The following is a 26,089-nucleotide window of genomic DNA, read 5'->3' on the forward strand; positions in this document are numbered from 1 at the left end:
ACAGAATGGATACAGTAAAATAGGCATTACTCACCTCACTGATCCCCCACTGCCACGGTTTCAATGCTTACCAGGTGCCCACTGGTCTATGCTTTCTGGTCCTGGCTTGACTAACAGGAAATGTCTGGAGATACCTGTTTAGCTAATCACTGGCTGCAACCAGTCACTGCTATAGCCAGTGATTGGCTAAGCAGGTTTTTCCTGACATTTCCTGTGTGTCAAGCCATAGCCAGGAAGTGGAGATCTGCGGATACCTGGTAGGCATTGGAACTGTAGAAGTGAGGGATCGGTGACTTGAGTTATTCTTTTTTCAACTCTTTCTGACCCTTCTATAACATAATTTTATTCCTACTGACAAACCCTTTACGACTTTCTGTAGACCAGATGTAAATCTTAATCTAAAGTCTCATCTTAACTAAACAAGGCCCACTATCCATCTACTCCTTCTCCAACACTTCTGTTAAACTGACAGTCTTACATAATGGAAACTGATTTCGGTGGCTTTCCTTGAAGTAACATTTCCATTCCACACAGACAATCTCCGTGTCATGCCCCACCCCCTCAAGCACAGCACGGTAGATACATTTCGTGCAGAGTGTCCCTTCAATGTCACATCATTATTTCCTAGAAAACAGTTTTTTTGTTGTTAACCTCTGGCATGTTTGCTAATTTTGCTCCAGTTAAATGCGACCAGGAGCAATTGCCAAATAATGTGTCCAGAAACAGCATCTACATTTCACGAGCAATCTTATGTTTTAAGTATTATGTCTTCAAATCCAAGCTGACAGAACCTATTCAACCGAGCATTTATATTGAGCAGTAATCAATGTCCTGCTCCTCTCTTAGTAAAAGCTCTTAAGGATTCTTTTCCAGTGGTATTAATCTCGTATCCAGAGCGGCTCTTTCCTGCTTTACCTGGCCATATCCAGGATTGCCACAGGATTCTAATATGTTTAAGTCTCCTTTGACGCTGAAGTGCTTCATCCATCATTGTTTTTACTTCCTTTCTGATGCAGTATATTTTGCTATTTATCTTTCCTGAAAATAGAAAGGCAATAGAGTCGTCCATTCATCATCTTTTCAATGTGTTCTCCAGTCTGTTTTCTTTGCTGTCTTTTCCATCTTAACTTGTCTGAATTGTTATTCATTTTATCTCTGCTGTGTGCATCTCAGTTTGTGTCATTTTCATTGCAGAAATCATATCCACCTTTCCCTGTCACACTGGACTATATTCATGGGAAAGGTACAATGGTTGAGAGTGCAGTAAACAACAGGCCCTCATCTAATATATCTCTCTCTCCTTGTTCCAAATGGTTGATGTCATCGGAGATTCCATCATTTTTCAATGTGGTTCCTACCTCAATTTTTATGCTATCCATTGGAAGGTGGAGGAACACTGTAATATGTATGAGCTTATAATAAAGTGGAGTCAACAAGGAGTTCTGGGACTATATAAATGCATATCACCACAATAAGTATATGCGTCATAAAATATTTCTTGCTCTCAGGAACAGTATTGTTTTCTTTATGGAAAATGGATTTGCAACCATGATGGACGGAGAATTCTTTTGGCATAGGTTTATAAAGCAACATCGTCCAGAGCCATACAAAATATATTTCACATTGTGCCACTTGTCACTTACTGTAGTAAAAATCACTCAGCACTCTCCAATCCCATTTAAAGTTATTTTTATTGATGTGCAGGACAACCCAAGCTAAAGGTGAACATTTTTGGTCTTCTGACCTTCATCAGACTGTCCTTTAAATGAACCATAGCTGGTGCCTGCTCTCCCAGAATTCATTTGAGGCCAGTTGGCACAAAGAGAGGAGTCATTATAGAGTAGGATTCCATCTGAAAGAGGTCACCTTGCCGTGGTAGATGGACACAAATGATTTTGATCAAAGTATGTTGGCTAATTACAGTACCTTGTATTCATAGTGAATATAGCATTAGGTCATCTATTCAATTGCATTGTGTTTATCTTTGTATTTTTATTTTACAGGATGTGCTTACTTACTTTGTGTTTTGCTTTTGCCATATACATTAGGAGGTGTGGCTGCCTCATCTTGGTCTTAAACTCCTTAAAAAATCCTTCTATCCCACAGACTAATTTTAATTAGTGCACTTTATGGCTCTAGTCTGCTCTCCCTAAATTCATTTAAGACCGGTTGGCACAAAAAGATAGTAGGGTCCCATCTGAAAGAGGTCACTTTGTCATGGTGGATGGACATGAATTGCTCAAAATATATTAACCAAGTACCTCAAATTTATATAGTGAACTAGCTGAAGGACCTGGCTTCGCTCGGGTATATTTAATCAATTTAATTTAATGTTTGTATGTGTCGTTAAAATATATCAACACTATTCACTATAACAGTGACATCTACAGCACCCCGCCCCTTAACACTGACCCCCCCCCCACAGTGCGCCGTCCCTTAAAATTGGACCTCCACAGCAATCCACCCCCTTAACTTTAAGCTTTACAGTAGCCTTCCCCTTTAACAGTGACTTTCACAGCATACCACCCCCTTGACTGTGACCTCCACAGGGGCCCGCCCCCTTAACAGTGGCCTTTACTGGATCGGGGGCGTGTCCTTTTGAACAGCTCACTCTAAGACAGCAGTTTTGTGCTGTCTGAGTGTAAGCTGCAGGGAGAAAGTCACCCTCCCTCCCACCCCTGGAGCTGAGGAAAGTTGATTTTTACCTTAATTTTTTTCAACCCCCGTCGGCTCAGGAGTGGGAGGGGTGTAGCCTAACCATATACGGGGCGTGGCTTAGTGTGGCTGGGGGCGGGGTTTCAAGTCTTTTGGGGGTGTGCACATTGTGGCAGGGGCGTGTTTGGCCTCCTTCCTGCAAGAGTGACGCCCCTCTGGGCACCTTACTGGCTCATTTGCATACCAGATAAACTGGATTTTCAGAGAATAAAAACATCTATTGCTCGAACAAAGGCACATCTTGAAATAAGGTAATAAGTGCTATTAGGCCATGGCTTTATTTCAATAGCGATTATCCTGGTGACAGATTTCCTTTAAAGCTCTCCTACAGCAATGAAGAAAAATGGCTGGGTTGTTATGGAAACCTGGAGTAAATCTGTGTATGTGGAGGCTAACGGCCTGCAAGTTTGTATTGGCTGATAAGGGTCATGTGACCAGGTTTCTATTGGCTAATGCATTTTTTTGGGGAATATCTCAGGAACGGTACGTCCTAGAGAGCTGAGACCCTGTCTAAAACTCTCCCGGATACCTGGTGTACCTGTGTGCCAAATTTTGTTATTGTAAATGCGACAGTGCAGATTCCTTTAGCGGACATACACACACACATACACTCAGCTTTATATATTAGATATAGAATTATGTCATATATTCAATGTTTTCAGAATGCTGTTGCATTGTGCTGGTCTTTAAATGAACCATGTAAGCACTCGGCCGTATACACAATACTGATGTGTCCCACAAATATGCGCCTCATTCCCTGTTATTTTTTGTACTGCTGTCTCAATATGTGGCATGTGGACCTTTAAAATAACTATTTAAGAAATAGAATTGGATCTCAGGAGGGCACATCAGGATGATGTGGATGGTAAAAGGCATTCTTTATTTGCCAGTAGTCTACATGTTTCACTCTTGGAGCACCACACTATTATCTTACTCACTGACACCGCACATGTGGCACTCCTGTCTCCCTTTTTGTATTTTATATCTGTGGACCTTTAACCCATATTCACCCACTATAGTGAAGATGGCATTAATTTGCAGCAGTTTACAATTATTCTAGGCACAGAAATAATTCCAGACTTCTTATTATTGCACCAATGTTTGTGCACAGTCCAATAAGATTTTATTTTATGGATTGGAAGGTATAAAGGATGGAGTATGAGTTTTCACAAGCACTTAGGCCTTTGATGAACCAGGTTAGCAGTTCCTTGGAAGCAAGGATGTCTCTATGTTGAATGATGCATGGCGTGGGTGGGCTTCTTTACAAATAAATTACCAAGGTAGATTACTTGTATTAGATTGTATTGCATGAGGGGAGGTACTCTGATGTGAGCATGATTGTCTCAATTGTGACGAGCCTCCAAACAGAGTTTATATAATCCCAGCCCTCGCCTGTATCATTGTCCAGACCCCTGATGACGCCAGGTAGCTGGCTAAACATGTTGGGGGGAATGTTAAAATATTTTTAATGGCTGGCAAATGCTCTCACTATTAAATAATGCAGTAAGAATCACAGTAACTGCATACCAGGGATCGCAGGTGGGTGCGCACATCACTGCGATCTCTGTCCGTTGCACCAGTAGAAATATTAGTTGCGAGCAAGAGCGATAGCCACCCAAGTTTTTAACATTGAGATAGATCTTAGTGTGTGGAGTAATAAAGGCTATATTTTAACGGTAATAGGAATCTGGTAGATAAGAAAAGGATAGTACTAGCCTAAGCGCTTGCATTTAAAACTAGTATGCTTCTTTACATGTACACCTGATTCTCATAAGTTTACTGGAGGATTAGTCCACAAATGCGTTGAAAAACTCTGGGATGTTCCATAGCAATCTTGATACATATTAATGTCTTAATTTAATTAGTCAACATCCCTTACACTCTTACAGGAAGTCTGCCAGCAATGTTGAGGCTGGGGAGAGCAGTACAGGCTTACCTTTTCTGAAGTTTTTATATGGTTTTACAGGAGTAGTGTGAATAAGAACTCAGATTTTGCCAGATTCTGCTCTTGCAATTTCCATTGCTTTACTGTGAACTGCCCTCTGCACTGAGCTGCTTCATAGCCCTTCTCTCTGCTTTGAGCCTGTGAAACAGCTCAATGTAAAGGGCAGAGAGAACTTTACAGTCAGGTCCATCTCCTGGACATTTGCAGGAGCAGAACCCAGCAGAATACAATATCTTATTCATACTACTCCTGATAATAAAAGCCCCACAAAAGGTATCTTTGTAACGCTCTCCTCAGCTTCTACCTAGTATGGTTGGCAGTTTTGCAGGATCAAAACTACTGACAGAGTCCCTTTACCCCTTACCGACACATGTAAAACTTTAACCCCTTCCTTGCTGTAAAAGCCGATGCCGGAGGATTAACCCCTTTTATGCCGCGGTCAGCGCTGACCACGGCATAGGAAGTATTTGCGGCGGGTGAGGGAGCCTATCAGGTCCCCGAGCTACTGTGCGGGGACCCGATGGGTGAGAAGACAGCCCAATGCCATGCACAGGCTGCCCAATGCCTTGCAAGGCATCGGGACCTGCCTTCTACGGGTGCCGAGGAGATCCAGCCCCAGGCTGCGTCTCCTAGGCAACCTGTTAGTGTATTACTTAGTGTAATACACTAACAGGCAATGCATTACAATACAGATGTATTGTAATGCATTGCAGAGGGGATCAGACCCTCAAAAGTTGAAGTCCCAGAGTGGGACAGAAATAAAGTTTAAAAAAAGTTTTAAAAAAGTGTTTTTAATAAAAAAAATAGTTTTAATTAAAAAAAGAAAAAAAAACGCCTCTTTCCCCTGATTTTATTATAAAAAAACAGGAAAGAAAGAAAAAACACACATATTAGGTATTGCCGCATCCGTAACGATTGGCTCTATAAATATATCACATGATCCACCCCGTCCGATAAACACACTCATTTTTTTCCGGGATGAGGTTACGGTTTGATTGGTACTATTTTGGGGGCATAAACACAAAAAAAGCCATTTGTGTCGCCTTACATCACAAAAAGTGCAACACCAAGCGATTAAAAAGGCATATGCCCCCAAAATAGTACCAATCAAACCGTAACCTCATCCCGGAAAAAATTTGCCCCTACATAAGACAATCGCCCAAAAAAAAAATATATATAGCTTTCAGAATATGGAGAAACTAAAACATAATTTTTTTTGTTTCAAAAATGCTATTATTGTGTTAAAGTGAAATCAATAAAAAAAATTAGGTATCGCAGTCCATATTAGGTATCGCAGTCCATAACAATCAGCTCTATAAAAATATCACATGACCTAACCGCTCAGGTGAACACCGTAAAAAAAAAAAAAACTGTGCCAAAAAAAAAGCTATTTTTTTTTCACCAAAATAGTACCAATCAAACCGTCACCTCCTACCTAAGACAATTGGCCAAACAATAAAAAAAACTACGGCTCTCAGACTATGGGGACACTAAAACATCATTTTTTGGTTTTAAAGATGCTATTATTAAACTAAAAAAATAAGAAAAAGTATACACGTTAGGTATTGCCACGTTCATAACGACCTGATATATAAAAATATCACATGACCTAACCCCTCAGGTGAAAGCTATAAAAATTTATAAATAAAAACTGTGCCAAAACAACCAATTTTTTGGTCTCCTTTCCCCATAAAGTGTAATAATCAATAATCAAAAAATCATATGTACCCAAAAATGGTACCAATAAAAACATCAACTCTTCCTGCACAAGACGATCAGCAGAAAAATATGAAAAATATGGCGTTCAGAAAATGGAGACACAAAAGCATAATTTTTTTTTCAAAAATTCTGTATTATGTAAAACTGAAACAAACAAAGAAAGTAGACATATTTTATTTCATCGCATCTGTAACAACCTGCTCTATAAAAACAGCACATGATCTAACCTGTCAGATGAACATTAAAGATTAAAAATCATATTTACCCCAAAATAGTGCCAATAAAACTGTCACCTAATCCCGTATTTTCCAAAATGGGGTGACTTTTTGGGAGTTTCTACTATAAGTGTGCCTCAGGGGGGCTTCAAATGGGACATGGTGTCTAAAAACCAGTCCAGCAGAATCTGCCTTCCAAAAACCATATGGCGCTCCTTTCCTTCTGTGCCCTGCCCTGTTCCCATACAGCAGTTTACAATCACAAATGTATACTGCAGAATCAGGGTAATAAATATTGAGTTTTGTTTAGCTGTTAACCCTTGATGTGTTAAAGAAAAAGTTGCTTAAAATGGAAAATCTGCCCAAAAAGTGAAATTTAGAAATTTAATCTCCATTTTCCTTTAATTCTTGTGGAATACCTAAAGGGTTAACAAAGTTTGTAAAATCAGTTTTGAATAACTTGAGGGATTTAATTTCTACAATCGGGTCATTTATGGGGAGTTTCTACTATGTGAGCCCCACAAAGTGACTTCAGAACTGAACGAGTCCTTAAAAAGTGTGTTTTGTAAATTTTCTTAAGAATTGCTTCTAAAATTCTAAACCTTCTAACGCAGGGGTGCACAACCTGCGGCTCGGGGGCCACATGCGGCCCTTGATACCATTCTGTGCGGCCCCCAACCATCTAGTAACAGACATGTATGCCTATGTCTTGTGGCTGCTCACATGTATTTTTCATGTATTTCTCCCATTAGATGGGAGTCCTGGAAGTATAACTAGACATTAATGGTATATAATGTGTGTTCAATATGCCATAAGTACAATATTTAAGTTGTTAATACACCTTTAAATTTTAATTTCGGCCCTCGTCATTGGTTCAGTCTGGCAATGTGGCCCCCAACCATGAAACGTTGTGCACCCCTGTTCTAACGTCTTAAAAAAAATAAAATGACATTTACAAAATGATACCAACATAAAGTAGACCTATAAATGTTTAATGAGGTATCACTTTCTGTCTTAAAAGCACAGAAATAAAAATTTAGAAAATTTAGAACTTTTAAAATTTTTTGGTAAATTTGGGATTTATTCATAAATAAAGGTGAAATATATTGACTCAAATTTATGACTATCATGAAGTACAATGTGTCAGGAGAAAACAATCTCAGAATGACTTGGATAAGTAAAAGCGTTCCAAAGTTATTACCACATAAAGATTCACATGTCAGATTTGCAAAAAATGGTCTGGGCAGGAGGGCGAAAACTAGGCCGGGGTAGAAGGGGTTTAAAAAAGAGCCTGGTTCTGCCATTTTGCAAGGAATTTTAACAATGAGTTATATCAGGGATCAGCAACTGGCACTCCAGCTGTTCTGAAACTATAAGGCCTCTTTAACACGAGCATCGTGCGGGCGCGTCGCGGGAAAACGTATGATTTTTCCAAGAGAGAGCAAAGCATTTTAATGCATTTTGCACGCGTGTGAGAAAAATAGGCATGTTTGGTACCCAGACCCGAAACTAGACTTCTTCACAGAAATACGGGATTGGGTTAGGTGTTGTGTAGATTTTATTATTTCTCCTTATAACATGGTTATAAGGGAAAATAATAGCATTCTTAATACAGAATGCTTAGTAAAATAGGGATGGAGGGGTTAAAAATAAATAAAAAATAATTAAACTCACCTCATCCACTTGTTCGCGCAGCTAGGCTTTTTTTCTTTCTTCTTCTTTGATGACCTGGGAGGAAAAGAACCTTTGGTGACATCACTGCGCTCATCACATGGTCCATCACACGGTGATGTATCATGTGATGGACCATGTGATGAGCGCAGTGACGTCACCAAAGGTCCTTTTCCTCCCAGGTCATCAAAGAAGAAGAAAGAAGACGAGCCGGGAAGCGTGAACAAGTGGATAAGGTGAGTTTAATAATTTTTATTTATTTTTTAACCCCTCCATCCCTAATTTACTTTACATTCTGTATTAAGAATGCTATTATTTTCCCTTATAACCATGTTATAAGGGAAAATAATAATGATCGGGTCCCCATCCCGATCATCTCCTAGCAACCATGCGTGAAAATTGCACCGCATCCGCACTTGCTTGCGGATGCTTGCGATTTTCACGCAGCCCCATTCACTTCTATGGGGCCTGCGTTGTGTGAAAAACGCACAATATAGAGCATACTGTGATTTTCATGCAACACACAAGCGATGCGTGAAAATCACCGCTCATGTGCACAGCCCCATAGAAATGAATGGGTCCGGATTTAGTGTGGGTGCAATGCGTTCACCTCACGCATTGCACCTGCGTGGAAAACTCGTCCGTGTGAAAGAGGCATAACTCTCAGATTCCTCCTTTAATTTCTATGGGAGTTACAAAAACAGCCCTGTAAGTGTGCATGCTAGGAGTTGTAGTTTCACAGCAGCTGGGGTGCCGAACGTTGCTAATCCCTGGTCTATAGAGTTGCTCTAGCTTCTACAGTTGCAAGAAAAAGTATGTGAACCCTTTGGAATTATATCGATTTCTGCACAAATTGGTCATAAATTGTGATCTGATCTTCATCTAAGTCACAACAATAGACAATCACAGTCTGCTCAAACTAATAACACACAAAGAATTAAATGTTACCATGTTTTTATTGAACACACCATGTAAACATTCACAGTGCAGGTGGAAAAAGTATGTGAACCCTTGGATTTAATAACTGGTTGAACCTCCTTTGGCAGCAATACCTTCAACCAAACGTTTCCTGTAGTTGCAGATCAGACGTGCACAACGGTCAGGAGTACATTTTTGACCATTCCTCTTTACAGAACTGTTTCGTTCAGCAATATTCTTGGGATGTCTGGTGTGAATCGCTTTCTTGAGGTCATTCCACAGCATCTCAATCGGGTTGAGGTCAGGACTCTGACTAGGCCACGCCAGGCGTATTTTCTTCTATTTAAGCCATTCTGTTGTTGATTTACTTCTATGCTTTGGGTCGTTGTCCTGTTGCAAAACCCATCTTCTGTTGAGCTTCAGCTGGTGGACAGATGGCCTTAAGTTCTCATGAAAAATGTCTTGATAAACTTGGGAATTCATTTTTCCTTCGATGATAGCAATCCGTCCAGGCCTTGATGCAGCAAAGCAGCCCCAAACCATGATGCCCCCACCACCATACTTCACAGTTGGGATGAGGTTTTGATTTTGGTGTGCTGTGCCTCTTTTTATCCACACATAGTGTTTTGTGTTTCTTCCAAACAACTCAACTTTGGTTTCATCTGTCCACAGAATATTTTGCCAGTACTGCTGTGGAACATCCAGGTGCTCTTGTGCAAACTGTAAACATGCAGCAATGTTTTTTTTGGACAGCAGTGGCTTCCTCTGTGGTATCCTCCCATGAAATCCATTCTTGTTTAGTGTTTTACGTATCGTAGATTCGCTAACAGGGATGTTAGCATATGCCAGAGACTTTTGTAAGTCTTTGGCTGACACTCTAGGATTCTTCTTCACCTCATTGAGCAGTCTGCGCTGTGCTCTTGCAGTCATCTTTACAGGACGGCCACTCCTAGGGAGAGTAGCAGCAGTGCTGAACTTTCTCCATTTATGGACAATTTGTCTTACCGTGGACTGATGAACAGCAAGGCTTTTGGAGATACTTTTATAACCCTTTCCAGCTTTATGCAAGTGAACAGTTCTTAATCGTAGGTCTTCTGAGAGCTCTTTTATGCAAGGCATCATTCACATCAGGCAATGCTTCTTGTGAAAAGCAAACCCAGAACTGATGTGTGTTTTTTATAAGGCAGGGCAGCTGTAACAAACACCTCCAATCTCATCTCATTGATTGGACTCCAGTTGGCTGACACCTCACTCCAATTAGCTCTTGGAGATGTCATTAGTCTAGGGAAGTGGTGGCGAACCTATGGCACGGGTGCAAGAGGCGGCACTCAGAGCCCTCTCTGTGGGCACCCGCACCCTGGAAAAAGTCTAAGATGTACCAATATGCCTTTTACTTTTCCTGCCATTCATCAGCGCAGGACGTGCTATGAACAGGGCAGGCAGTACACTGAATGCAGGCAGGCTATCATAGCTAAATAATAAAGTACATAGAAGATATACTATATTGGACTGTAGTATTCAGGGTAAATTACTGTGTTGGCACTTTGCGATAAATATGTGGGTTTTGGGTTGCATTTTGGGCACTCAGTCTGTGAAAGGTTAGCCATCACTGGTCTAGGGGTTCACATACTTTTCCCACCTGAACTGTGAATGTTTACATGGTGTGTTCAATAAAAACATGGTAACATTTAATTCTTTGTGTGTTATTAGTTTAAGTAGACTGTGATTGTCTATTGTTGTGACTTAGATGAAGATCAGATCACATTTTATGACAAATTTGTGCAGAAATCCATAAAATTCCAAAGGGTTCACATACTTTTTCTTGCAACTGTATATACTGTAACAAAACTGGACAGGTCTTAGTTGCTCATGCCCTTTAACAACTAATATCAAATAATCAGTTGTTCACTTCTGAAATATAATATACAAGGCACATTAACTATTAAATCAGAAAATGGTATCCACTCAATAGAAATAAGATAAACTGTTGCTGCATTTTAATGTATAAGAAATATGCACTTTATATAATGAAAAAGCACCAAAAACTCTCACTTTCTATGTAGGAGAATTACACAGCTGGATAATGTGACATCAGCGTTCCAATTTCCCTGAAGGCATTAACAACACTGACTTCAAGGTCTGCTGCTGTGTTTTCCCTTTAGTTGAGCATCACGCTAATAGCAGCACAGCATGGTGTAGAGACTGCAGAGGAGAGGAGTCGCTGACATCAATACATTCCCTTAGGAAATCCTAGTAGGAGTTGACAGAGGAGAGGTTTTTGTGCTCAAACTTGCCTCGTCTCAGAATGTGGGCATTTCTGATCTCCTAGATGCTCTGACCTATGCTTTGCCCTCTCAGCAACCAGCAAAAACATTTTCTACATTTACTGTAGGCTGCTAATGGACAAAAATAAAAAAACAAGACATGTTTAATTGTGATCGACTGACTTCTTAGTAGATTGTGATAGATTTTCATCTAACGTCTATGAACATCTTGAATTCGATAGTACTTATGGTTACTTTAATTTTAAAATTTCCATTATATAGCTTTACTTCTTTCCTTTCTTCTATCTATCTATCTATCTATCTAGTACAACAAAGGCAGCTCATGTTGCCGGCAAGGAGCCCTTGTAGAGAGGGAGTCCAGCCCTGTTTCGTCCTTTCTCCATGCTGTGGAGTGGCAAGAACAACCAGATCTATCCATACAGGGAGATCTTGTGTGGCTATCCTAAGAGTAAAGAGCTAAGAGCTCATGCTGATTTAGGGCTTTCACAGAAGTTTATAATCCTACAAATGAGCCTACCATTTTTTTTTTCTGTTGGAACGTGTAGAAATCAGGGATTAAAAATGTGGCACAACATAGAATGTACAGCTTAAAGGGTTTATCCAGGAAAATATATTTATGACTTATCCTCAGGATAGGTCATCAGTATCAGATCTGTGGGGGGGAGGGGGGGGGGAGGGGGGGGGGGGACACCCAGGGGGGGACACCCAGGGGGGGACACCCAGGACCCACAGGACCCACGCTGATCAGCTGTTAGAAGAGCCTCTTTCTAGGACAGTGACATCACCGTACATCGGTCACACGGCCTAGCTGCAGCTCAGAAACAACAGAGAATTAGAGATGTAGCATCCATAAGGAAAAATTTCTAAGGATGACACATATCTGTCATATAGCGGTCAGATATAGTGCTATCACTCATGTCTACACACATGGCAGCTTATTCTGAACACCATACTATAACAGTATGTTTTGAGATTGACGGGTGTACGGTATATGTGGAGCGGCCTTCATCAGAGATTCTGTCAAAAGTACAAAACAATATAGGGCAGTATGCTCCACTCTTCTGTCCAACAAAATGCAAGACTCCCGAATGGAAACCTGACAGACGCCACTATAGTCAGTAGGGTCAGTCTGGGGTAATTCGTCTCAGTTCTGGATTCGGCGCTTCAGTTATTTTCCTTTTTCTGCTCCTATTACAGAGCAGAAAATGGAACGCACCTGCGAGAGTCAAACTTTAACATTTACTTACCTCATACAAAGGCAAACAAATATTGTCAATCCATTCTAATTGCAACCTAGGAAGCTCGTCTTTTCTGTTACGGTCGAAAATAGCCTGAAAAAAACAAAAACAAAAAGTCAGCTATAGAAAGTCAGATTTATAGACTTTCTTTTATATGTTTACTGGATATTCTTTATACTCTGAATGCCATAATAAGGCAGTATGCGGTAAGCTTCTAAGCTCCCCCTAGTGGTAGCTGCAGGCAGCCTGTATATTATTGGTAAACTCTATGGCTGTAAGAGGGATTTGAAGCTTTGTAACATAGTACTGAATGCTATAAAGATCAATTTGTTAATATATCAGCACAGCTCAATATTGAATCTAAAATAGACATGGAGCTAAAAGTTGGACATTCACTTAATCCTATAGTAAAAGAGAGCAATGCTATGTCCATCAAATACTGCAGCAAATATTCACTACCTTTATTATTTTATTTAAGCTAAAGGAGTTATCCCATGACTAATGTAAAAAATGAAAATCAGACATCATATAGTAGATGACAACCTTATTCTAACAAAGCTAGAACCAGCCCTGTACCTCACATGGATTCAGAGATCTTACCATTCATTGCTTTGCTAGATTTGTATCAAGCTGGCAGCTCAGGGGAGTGTCTTTTCTGCTGCAGCTCAGGGGGCGTGTCTCAGCTCTACCTATCACAGCTCAAGAGGCAGTTGAAGGATAAAACTGAGCATGTGCGGCCATTTCAGTGAGCAGGTCAAAAAAATAAGAAAAAAAAACAAACTGCAGTTGGCGCTATACAGATAGATTTTATTGAATAACTCAGTAGCTATGCTAAATTTTTAATTACATGCAATTACAAAAGTATTCAGATCCAGGTGCTGGTTTAAAAACTAGAATATTTTTCAATTTAACTAGTCAATTAAGTGACATGTAATATATAGTATATATAATGTCGTGTGTTATGGGGTTAAAAAAGGTAATTAATATGAATTTGTTTCAATTATATGGCGCATATATATTTTATATTCTGCAGCGCTGTATGGGGAGTGTTGTCACGAACATCAGTCCCCGTCCCCAGGCTCACTATCTACTGCTGAGATGCTTTCCTTCGTCGGGGATACGGCAGTGCCTTGTCTTCTCTCCATGTATGCAAGATCCTTCTCCATTTAACCCCTTTCTTTATCTGACTGTTTGAGTCTTTTTTTTACTCAAACACAAATAGTTCCACCTGGCTGTTTATTCCTTCTGGGATCAACAAATTCAGATTAAATATCCAAGAAATCCCCTCACAAGCTGTGAATTCCCCAGGATTGGAGGAACAGCACCACTACACCACCAAGCAAACAGGAGAACAGTCTAAGTGGGAACAGCGGTGATGTTGGTATATATTTAAGTATATTGATACACAACATGATTGTATACCTAAGAGGTGCACATCACTAAATAGAGGAATAGGAGTGACCAGTTTGTGCAAATTGTAAACTGCGTGGTAACAAACATAAATACATTCTGAATTAACCTATTAACCTATGTATATTTTTGAATTGCGGGAGTAAACTGAGTATCTGGAAGAAACCCAAATATGGGCAGAACATACACGCTCCATAGAGATGTTGCCCTTGGTCAGAATCAAATCCAGCACAACAGTGCTACAAGGCAACGGTGCCAACCACTGAACCCCCATGCTGCCCCCCAAAAGTTTTTTATTTAAAGGGGTTGTCCCAAGAAAAGTATTTAACTTTTTTCAAACCAACTCGAGGATCTCAATACTTTCGTAATTGCAGGAAATTAAAAATGTAGTTTAACCACTGAGTGATTCCATAAAATCTATCTGTATAGCGCCACCTGCTGTTTGCTCTTTTTCTTATTTCTCTGTCCATCTCAATGAGGTGGTTGTATATGTTGCGTTGCAGCCTTCAACAGCCATTAGCCCTGTCTTCTGTTAGAAGCTGTGATAGGGACAGAGCTGCAGCAGAAAGGACACACTCACTGAACTGCTAGCTTGAAATAAATCTGGCAGAGCAATTGGATTAATGAATGGGGAGATCTCTGGATCCATGTGAGGTACAAAGCAGATTCTAGATAAGGCCTTTAAGTTGTGCTATTGTTGCACAGCACCTATATCCATGTTACCAAATTACAGCAATTTTATGCTATGCTGCCCGACACTGCTTTGTCTTCATTCCTCTTTGTACTCTAAAGCCACATTTGCTGTAAAAATCTTACCACGTACTTCTAGCTATTAAATTATTTTCAAATTTTAATAGATTTTCAAATTTGACTTCCCACATACTGTAAGTAGCAGAATTTGGGCTGATTTGTACTCAGTCCGTATAGAAGGTGCCGGTGGTATGCAGCTCCTATTGATGTCTATGGGGCCTGAATATGGATAAATCCTCTTAGCGCCGGCCATGAGAGGTTCTGCTATTTAGATGTGAAGGGGAATGGGACACAGGAGCTCTGTATAAGCATCAACTCCTATAAAGCGTTTTATAGCTGGCGTCATATTCTAATTCTGCCTCCTTGCAATGTGAATGTCACCTTAAAGGAAATGCGTCACCAACATTTTTTTCTGCCATTAAAAACCAAATAGTAACACAATTCTTTTTTTTTTTCCAATCTCTTTTTATTTTCTGATTGCAGATTTTTTATTCTATTTTCTAAACATGATTATGGGGCGGCCATCTTGCCTGAGCTGTTCGGCAGCCACATGTTGCTTTACGGCAGCCACATGGGCCATAGACACAATAGACTGGAGGGACTCATTGGCTTCTATGGGAGAGTTTTCTAGGCGTGCTCTGTGACCTGTGCAGAGGTCATTGTGCAAGAAATGAATAGATAAGCTTTGACAATCACATATTGTGAATGGTGGATCCTGTCTTATCTGTACACAGAGGTGATATCATTACAGGCAGGATTAGAATGACAGATAAGCAGTAAAGTGATCTGTACAGACCAAGAAGTGGCGCCTATAAATATTATTAGTGACTAGTGCGAAAGCTGCAGGATTTTATGTTTTTTATTTAAATATAGATAGTGACATGAAAAATTAAAAATACCATCACCAAAATTCTTCAAAAATATGTTAAACATAATTTAAATAGGTCATTTTCTGATGACACATTTCCTTTAAGTTGTATTACATAAGCAGACACATATCAGCTTCCATACAAGACTTACTGAAGGGGTCAGTTTGAGCTCTGATCGTTCTCGGTCTCCTTGCTCAAAGAATTCACTGGTCACTAATTCGGCCACCTGAAAGTACAACAGATGAGATTATATAGCTCAGTATTGTTTTGAACCTTTCCGATAGACGATTTCTCTACTAGAACTATTCACCAGTCTTTGTTCCTTGTGTAAAAACCTTCCGCAGCAAATATGCATGGCTGAATTCTGATTCTGCCAGCTCCCGCTATTGATGCTAATCAGTATTCTTTGTATTCATTCATATTACCCTCAGGATGTGATGGCCGAGAAAGACATTTGACTGAATGAATGGAAAGCCCTGAAATTTAAAAACTATGCAGAAACGGATTTATCAATGTCAGTGTGTGACGGTGCCTGCGGTAGCTCCATAGTGGAGGAATACAAGCTGTCTGAAAGATGGGGTGGATGATAGCTGAAAAGATTACAGCATCCTATTTGCTTTGCATTCCTCATGATTTCTCAAGAAAGAGAAGTACACTAGGACGATTTCGTTTTACAAACCCAAATCCACTTCACAAACACATACACTAATACATTCCCAAAATTAACAGAGGAAAGCCATTAGAAGAGATGATGTCGTGTCTATGCCATTCACCAATTTGATTTATGTTAGCAACTGAATTTAAACTGGTTGTCTACCTGAATGGGGCTGAGCTGCGTCTAGGCTACGTGACACATGAAGGGGTCGTCACTGGCCTAGGAAAAGCATAGAGAAGGCCGCGGCGCTCACAGGTGCGCCTCTGCCTTCTGAAACAGCTTATCGGGGGGTTTCCAGGTGTTGGACCCCCCACTGATCAGATACTGATGACCTATCAATAGGATAAGTCATCAGTTTACAAAGTCTCGGAAAACCCCTTTAAAAGTGTTAGATGATGGTGGGTTTATATCACATATATTCATGGTAACAATGGGGGTTGTTTATGAACCTGAAATATGCCTATACTAGGTGGATATAGTGGCGCAACAGCTCACGCCAGGTCTAAATACAACAACAACAACGAAACATTTGTAAAGCGCTTTTCTCCCATAGGACTCAAAGCGCAAATAAGTGGGCATGGCGTGGCTAGGCTGTATTACATTTAGAACTGGTGCTGGATCCGCCAAAGTTATGAAGAGGCCGACGCCATAACTCGGGCGGATCCAGCGCAGGGGTTTATTAAAGGGATTCTGTCACCTCCCCTCAGCCAAAAAACGATTTAAAAGCAGCCATGAAGCACAGCTTACCTGGATTAGGCTGTGCTCTTTTATCTTGAAATCCGTCCAGCAGTTACTGCAAATAACGACTTTGATCGATAAGGAAATGTGTCCTGAAGGTGCCCAGAGGGGCGTTTTTTTCTTCTTAGTGAGCCCAGTACCGCCCCTCTTTCAGTGCCCAGCCCGCCTTCCTTGTACTTTCTAACCGCCACCCCCAGCCTGCCACAGCCTCCCCTCCCTCTCCTCCCCCTCCCTCTCCTCCCCCTCCCTCACGCCGAACGAAGTCTCGCACAGGCGCAGTACCCACTGAGGGCTGCGCCTGTGCGATCATCAGGAGACTGAGGGCGGCAGCTTCATCTTCGTCACTGGGCATGCGCCGAGCCCAGTGACGTCCGATGTTAGCTCTTTCCCTCAGTCAGCCTGGTAGGAAGCGCAGAGGATTGCCGATCGGCTCCTGCACCCTGCGCTTTCTCCAGTCTGCCTGCCACAGTGAAGACGGCCAGCGATTTCTTTCCCCACCCTCCCTTCAGGAAAGAAATAAGTATTTGTTTTTGCTCAGTGAAAATGTATAAATTCAGTAAAGCTTTACTTAATATAATAATACCTAATTCGCCCCAACAAATACTTATTTCTTTCCTGAAGGGAGGGTGGGGAAAGAAATCGCTGGCCGTCTTCACTGTGGCAGGCAGACTGGAGAAAGCGCAGGGTGCAGCAGCCGATCGGCAATCCTCTGCGCATCCTACCAGGCTGACTGAGGGAAAGAGCTAACATCGGACGTCACTGGGCTCGGCGCATGCCCAGTGACGAAGATGAAGCTGCCGCCCTCAGTCTCCTGATGATCGCACAGGCGCAGCCCTCAGTGGGTACTGCGCCTGTGCGAGACTTCGTTCGGCGTGAGGGAGGGGGAGGAGAGGGAGGGGAGGCTGTGGCAGGCTGGGGGCGGCGGTTAGAAAGTACAAGGAAGGCGGGCTGGGCACTGAAAGAGGGGCGGTACTGGGAAAAAACGCCCCTCTGGGCACCTTCAGGACACATTTCCTTATCGATCAAAGTCGTTTTTTGCAGTAACTGCTGGACGGATTGCAAGATAAAAGAGCACAGCCTAATCCAGGTAAGGCTACTTTCACACCTGCGTTCAGGTGTCCGCTCGTGAGCTCCGTTTGAAGGGGCTCACAAGCGGCCCTGAACGCAGCCGTCTGGCCCTAATGCATTCTCAGTGGAGGCGGATCCACTGAGAATGCATCCGCCTGCCAGCGCTCAGCCTCCGCTCCGCTCAGTGAGCGGACACCTGAACGCTGCAAGCAGCGTTCGGGTGTCCGCCTGGCCGTGCGGAGGCGAGCGGATCCGTTCCGACTTATAATGGAAGTCAATGGGGACGGATCCGCTTGAAGATGACACCATATGGCTCAATCTTCAAGCGGATCCGTCCCCCATTGACTTTCAATGTAAAGTCTGAACGGATCCGCTCAGGCTACTTTCACACTTAGAAAATTTTTCTAAGTTATAATGCAGACGGATCCGTTCTGAACGGAGCCACCGTCTGCATTAATATGAGCGGATCCGTTCAGAACGGATCCGCTCGAACGCTAGTGTGAAAGTAGCCTAAGCTGTGCTGCATGGCTGCTTTTAAATCGTTTTTTGGCTGAGGGGAGGTGACAGAATCCCTTTAAGACGTTTCAGATGCCCCAATAAATCTGCCCCAATGTTTCCATTTCAAGAGCAAAGGTAACATTGTATAATAGGTGTCACCATTCCAACAATAATTTTGACATAATTGTTACATTTAAAAAATAAATAAATATTCTGTTATAAAATGATGACTGTACTGTAATTGGTTCCATATCTGAACCATAAATGCAGGTAGTAATTACACCCTTATACCTGGTATATGGTGGAAAATGGCTTGTATTAGGATTTTGGTTGTGACTGTGATCAACCAAATAGAATGGTATAGGAGCTTGGGCTTTTATTATGGTAATGAATGGCAGATGACCACCCCCCATAGATCTTATTTGGCGATCAAGCCATAATGGTTTTCCACTCCATACAACTAGTCTTATTCTTTCATACAGACCAGACTATGCCGTCATGTTCATTAATAGGAGCATTATGTTCCAATCCAAATATGTAAGAGGAACATAAGCATGACGTCTCCCCATGCTGACAAGAATAAATAGCACATTCGTCACCAGATCCATATCTTTTGTCTTCTTCCTTAGTAATGTGTAGATGAAAGTGTAGAATTGGGAGATGTGGCAAGACATGCAAAAGTGTCAAAGAAGCAAAACTTATGTTCAGTTACCTTGCAAGGGGACAAAGAACTATTACTGTAAATCTATAGAGTCCTCCATCCTTATGGTGAACAGAACCACAAGGGTTATATTTTTTATTGTGGTGTTTTGTAAGTCATTGGAGCCCTTGTAATATTGTCCCATCAGCATGTTCCTCCCTTGCCCAGCAATAAATCAACACTTGCCTGTCTTGAGGTCTCCCATGGTTTGGTTGCAGCTCCAAGGTCACATGCTGTCATCAGCATTGATCTGAAAGAGAGGGAAAGATCAAAGCAAACATACTACGCTAGCGTCTCTTACCTACCAAGGCTGGCTTTATTGAAGTGAATTTTAGTATTTGAAAGGAACCTCACATAAAGCAGAAATGCATTCATTGTCTTGAATACATAGCAGCATAATATGCAGTGTTTTTGGCCTCAGAGAGTGGGAATGATACCTACTTGCAAAGAGTGAACCAAGAATTGGGACATACCTTTGTGGCAGGCTCTTACTAACAGCAGCAATATTTCGAAGGGGGGGGGGGGGGGGGCGATTTATTTAATGTGGCTCTATGCCAATTTTCTGGCATAAAAGACTTGAACATTTTCCTAGAAAAATTTTCGGCTTTTAAGCTTTCCCCGACACAGTGGGCCGGTGGCAGTGGGAGAAGGCGAACCGTGGGCAGGACCTCCGAAGCCTGACAACATGTGTGCCAAAAAACTGATGCACATTGCACTAGAAATCGACTCCTGGATGGAGTAGATTTTAATTCTGGTGCATAGCAGACACATGCCACAATTTGTACGAAGCATGCACACCAGTGGCGCATCTCACACCAGTGCAGGACAAATTAAGCCTGGCATACACAACGCCGAACTTATTAAATCTCCCCCTTAGGGTATTAGGGGCAAATTTATCAAGCCCTAAACACTAGAATTCTGGTTTAGAAAGTCACAAAAATAGGGTCCTGCAACTTTTTGGTCTTAAAGAGAATCGGTCACCAACGACCCCCCTATCCAGCCATTTGCATAGACACATAGTTGTATTTTATCTGAAAACATTGTTTTTCTTTTGTTGATCTAAGGCTCCGTTCCTGAGTTCTGATACTTCTTATTAATATGCAAATTAGGCTTTTGGTGAAATGAGGGGGTCACCATGGCTCTTGTTGCACCCAAGCTCCACTCCTTTCTGTGACCAACCACTGCCAAGCTTTGCCATATCCTCGACCTGTTATTTAAAGCAGCCAGGGCCTGGTCCCGGAAATGAGTGGAGATTGGGTGCAACGAGCGCATTGGTGACGCTTTCATTGCTCCAAAGGCCTAATTTGCATTTGAAGACAAAGTATTATAACTATGGAACGCAGTACTGGATCAAAAGAAAAACTGCGTATTAATCAGGTGAACCACCCCTTTGTGTCTATGCCAATACTTTTATTGTGCAAATATTTTGCAAAACAGCTTTAAAAAGTGGGTGGGAATGTAACCATGGTTAGCTGATATGTGTGTCGAGCTGATTTAAACCATATTTATCAAATGTGACTTTATAAAAAGTAGCACAAATTGTTGCAATCCCACTCCAAAAAATGTGTGGCATAGGAAGAAACATCTCAAGGCAGAAGCGTTAGACTTTCCAGTAACCTCAGGATATCATTATCAGACTGGCGGTAGTCTGAGTGCTGGCACTCCCACTGATCAGGTGTTACAGGGAGCTGCCGCGCTCACTGGAGCTCTGGTGAGCGATGCAGACAGCGTCGTACATCATATAGCGGCTGTGCTTGGTATTGCAACTCAGCCCCATTCACTTCAATGGAGCTGAGCGGCAACTAAGCCATGTGACTGATGTACGGTGGCTTAGGAAGAGGCTACATCGCTCGCCGAGCACCAGCCTCTTCTAACAGCTGATCTGATACCGATGACCTATTCTGAGGATAGGTCTTTAATAATAATTACTGGATAACTCCTTTAAAGATGCACCAAATTGATCAAACACAGGCTCACATGTACTAAAGTGTTTGCACCAAAAATCTGTCAAAAAAATGGTGCAAATTGTAGCAATTTGGCACATCTAGGGTTTCTACACTTTTTTCCGACATGCTCTACAATAAAGCTGGTTTAGTGGAAAGAGGGTGGAACTTCATGGGAAAGGGGGCATGGCCTAAGATGTGCCATTTTGCACCATAATTGCACCACAATTCTGTCTTAAAGGGGTTATCCGAACCCCTAAAATGGTCCCCCATATGCCCAGGCCCTTCACACACAATGTACTTACATCTCTCCCCGGCACCCATGTTGCTCCTGGTCCCCGCACGGCCTCCGCTGCTACTTCCCATGCGCCGGAAGGCTCGTCCCTGTCGCCGCCTGCTATTGGTCAACCCCCCTTCCCCCCTTGACACAGTATATTTTCATCCGCGCACGGGGAGAAGCAGGGGTGGACGTGCGGGGACCAGAAACGACGCAGGTGCCAGGTAAGTACTTTGTTTGTGAGGGGCCTGGGTATATGAGGGGGGGCATTTCAGGGGTCAGATAACCCCTTTAAAGTGTCAACCAATAGTCGGTATAGAAATGTTTCCACATTTATCCTCCAGACTGAGTTACTGTGATAAATCTGATGCAGGTCTACACTGCTATCTACCGTATGCTTATCCCATCCTTACGTTTAGTAAACCTGGGCCAATGTATGACATTTTATATATTTCATGCGAACTACAGCAATACAGACTCCTGCTAAACTAACTTTTAAAATTCCCATAATGGTAAACTTACTAGGACAACTTTCTTTGGACCTATGAGGAGTTTCAGTCCCATTATTGATATAGCACCAACATATTCTACAGCAGTGTCTACAGACAGAGATCACTGATACCAATGCCACCTACGTATGTACATGCCAGCCAGAGGGGTTTACAACACAGTACGGTATTACTATATAATTGACTTGAGATGAATTCAGCTAGTTGGTCAATTGTCCGAAACCATATCATCCTATAGGAAAACATGGTAAATACCAAGTTGAAATTCTGACTAGGTCAAAGTATATAATAAATTTGGGATCTAATTTAAGATTTTTGGTTCCCTTTATGAAGTTTTTGTGCATTTCCTGTTCTTTATATTTATTTAGTCAGTATGACCTGAAATATCTTACTTCTAAAAAATAAAGATAGAAAAAATGATGTCAACTATGGGAAGATGAAAATATAACTCATATACAGTGCCGCTTCTTACTCACCTGAATATGATTCTGTGGTTTTTAACATTCCAGTTGTATTCCCCTTTACTGACCAGTTCGAAAAACTCATTTCGTCTCCTGAAAAATACAGAACACGGGCAGGTTAATGGGATCAGAGATGTAAAAATAGAAATTGTTATAGGATGTGATGTTACGAGATTTGTTTGCCACTTGCACCTGACAATGTTATCATGACAATTTATCAAGATGGATCAGATTTTGGCTTTAATGTAACACACCGTTCTCCCCGTGGACAAGAAAATAAATTGTCATTCTTCTTTTGAAAATTGTAAAATGGTTAACTCATGCATTGCTAGAAGAATCGAATATGCCAGAACAAGAACCACATAAAAGAATGCCTTAGAATAGACTTTTACATTGGTTAATGGTCATTACAGGGCAGTAAAAGACAACTTTGTGCAAAACTAACTTTCTCATAACCTAGCGTGAAGCAGATTTGTGGTATCTTACTACATTAAATCATATTGCAATAAATCTATATTAGTGTATGTCAAATACTGGAAGTGAGACATCAAGGAAGGTTCAGTGAAATTAGGAAAGCATAATCCCCCAAATCACCTCCTATATAAAAAGGAAAAAATTGGGTTACAACCAATGTGAATCAAAAGCATCTACAAGGGTTGTTACTTGGCTTTCCTAGAATCCTAATTGGCAAATCATTCTATATCTACAGCAGTTCTGGAATAGGAGGTAAGCAGAGGCATAGTGGTGGTCTTGGGGATGGAAGCCTAGCGCCCACTTGCATAGTGGTGGCCATCAGGGGTGGAGTGGCCCCCAAGTGTACTGGTGTCCTCAGGATGCTGATACAGTTGAAGCCTGTGGTAGAGCATAGAGTCATCGGCTCCCTGCTCTAACGTTCTCCATCTAGGGCCTAGAGGACTTCCAGAATATGCACAGGACGTCAGCATCCCAGCATAGGTGGCGCAATGACGTCACCACACCTACGGCTGGACAGTAGCCATGCAAAGATGGGACAAAGTTCATTATTACTGTTTAGAGGACACGTAGGGGCATGAATATTATGTAATGGGCAGAGCAGTCGGCCTCATTACTTTGCGGACACTGAGAAGATGACTATTACACTGTGGCATATGAAAGATGGTAATTTTACTGTGTGGTGCACTATAACTGTCTGGGGGCTAATATGAGGCACTGTGTATATAGTACTATAATTTGTGTGGGCACTATTGTTTTCAGTAATGCTGTCTTTGTGGCACTATTTTAGGTGTGGTGTTACCTGGGTTGAGGGTTGTGGCCAACCCATGCCATGGATGGGTTTTTTGCCCCTCCGATTTATGATCAACCCCTCGCTACACCTCTGCTAAAAAGATTTGTCATTCAGGACTGGGAGAAAAGCCTTGAGCGAATTGTAATGGCAGCCATATTGGCTGTTGCCAAACTTTCTCAGAAACATCCTGTTTCTGGAGAACTATCACCTGTGCCACTACACTGGCCTCATCGGGGACGTGATCCCAAGCAGCACATCACCAGTGATTGGCTGCAGCAGCACACATGACCCCGTCTGGATGTGTACAGGCTGGGGACAGGGAGGTTCGACCTGTCAGTAGGACCAAAGTACAACATGCTAGGCCAGAACTGACAGCCCACTGAAATCAGCAGGACTGGTAATATGCTATACTGCCCTCAGCAAGGGAAGGATAGTAGAGGTGACAGGTTCCCTTTAAAGTAAGGCCTTAGTGGATACAGAGTCAAAAAAAAGATTTATTGTAAAAGATATGGAAAACTTTGTCTGGTCTGTTATAGATGATAAGGGGTACCATGTAATATGCACGGCATGAACTCGTGTTGATGGTATGACTGAACACTTTCATCAGAGCTTGGGCAGGTCCTGGATGTCCAAGAAACTAGTACAGGCGCCATGTGTTTCCAAAGAAGTTGTTGATGGCGAGTTATGTCACATGACCCTCCACTGATCGCAATTATCAGGATGGTAGCAGTGTTGTGGTTGTAAATTCCCATTTCCAATACATTAGTAAATATACATAAAGCGGCCAAGCTCTTTAACGTTTTAAAATACGGTATCTTAGTTTAGGAGCTGACTGCATATTGTTTTATCATTGCATGCAATGTATAAGCAGTATGCAGTAACCTGCCAAGCTCCCTCTAGTGGCGACTGTAGGTCTGAAGAATTTTATGACTTATCTCTGCCAAGTCTATGCAGGAAAGAAAATATACACAGTGTAATTTTTATTTATTTATTCATTTATATATTTATATAGGATAACATATATAACTTAAAGGGGTTATCCAATTTCACAAACAGCCCCCATATGTGCCGGGCCCCTCACAGGTAATATACTTACCCCGCTCCCCATGCCTCTCCTGGTCCCAGTACTGCCACTGTGGCTTCTCCCGGTGTTGGAGGGGAGCAGCCAATGGCAGGTGGGGACGGGAGCGAGCCTCCCTAATGTCACCTGCTATGCTAGGGAGGCTCGTCCCTGTCCCTGCCGGCCATTGGCTGCTCTGCCCCGACACTGGGAGAAGCCACAGCGACAGTACCAGGACCAGGAGCAGGGTAAGTATATTACCTGTGAGGGGCCCGGCACATGGGGGGCTGTTTATGAAATTGGATAACCCTTTAATTATTACATTTTGGAAATGTTTAGGAGTGGTTTCAAATCTGCAGTAAATGTTTCTCTAGTTTAAACTGAGTAAAGTGAAAATTTCCACCATAGTAAATCTCACCCATAGCGTTTTACATTTCATTAATCACAACACAAGGCGCTTAGATGGACTCATTTGAAGTTTTGTGGTTGCTATTTTACAAAATCAATTATCTGAACTTTTCCAAAGCAAAGGTAATTTGTCATTTGCACTTTTATATCACCTGGTTCGGGGTATTCCATTGGTGATAATTTGCTATTCTAATAATAGCAAGAAAAGGGCACAGAATGACGTATGGAGATGTTAATTGCAAGTGCTGGTTTAAAACTAATGATTTACAATCGCAAGTGGTATAATTAAAAAGAAACTGTTTCAGCCAAGCTGGATTTGATAAAACTGGTGGGACTTATCAATGTGTCGATATTCCTCTATAGCCAAATCTACCTAGTTGTGTTCAGCTTGAAATGTACTCACCATACTAATATACTAATAAAACATTTTATGTATCTTAAGTTTGGAAGAGAATGAAACAAAAAAAACTATACAAAGGATAGGATGTGATTCCCTTTATACAAGAAAAAGTGAATTTAAAAGCACATACACTTGATAAAATTTCCAAATTTAAAAAAGGGACCTGGAACATCTTGTGGACTTTCTTGTGACTTCTTACTTTGGGGTGAGGCTGGCCACTAAATTACAGGTGAAACTTGAAAAATGAGAATATCATGCAAAAGTTCATTTACGGTATTTCAGTAATGCAACTTAAATGGAATTGCATTAATGCTACCTAAAATTTGAATTTTGTGAAAAGGTTCAATATTCTAGGCTCAAAGTGTCACACTCT

At 41.6% G+C, this 26,089-nt stretch overlaps 1 protein-coding gene across 1 annotated transcript in view; it reads right to left on the reverse strand.

The window, feature by feature from the left end:
• Positions 1 to 26,089, reverse strand: part of PDE11A (phosphodiesterase 11A) — a 673,054-nt gene that overhangs the window by 31,850 nt on the left and 615,115 nt on the right. Inside the window, exons 16-19 of the mRNA XM_044304393.1 lie at positions 22,600 to 22,677; positions 19,581 to 19,644; positions 15,887 to 15,961; positions 12,716 to 12,799 (exon numbers count right to left, since the gene is read on the reverse strand). Coding sequence (XP_044160328.1) covers positions 12,716 to 12,799; positions 15,887 to 15,961; positions 19,581 to 19,644; positions 22,600 to 22,677 — 301 coding nt within the window. The remainder of the gene's footprint in view (positions 1 to 12,715; positions 12,800 to 15,886; positions 15,962 to 19,580; positions 19,645 to 22,599; positions 22,678 to 26,089) is intronic.

Source organism: Bufo gargarizans, chromosome 8 (assembly GCF_014858855.1).
Source record: "Bufo gargarizans isolate SCDJY-AF-19 chromosome 8, ASM1485885v1, whole genome shotgun sequence".
Classification (NCBI taxonomy): Eukaryota; Metazoa; Chordata; class Amphibia; order Anura; family Bufonidae; genus Bufo; species Bufo gargarizans.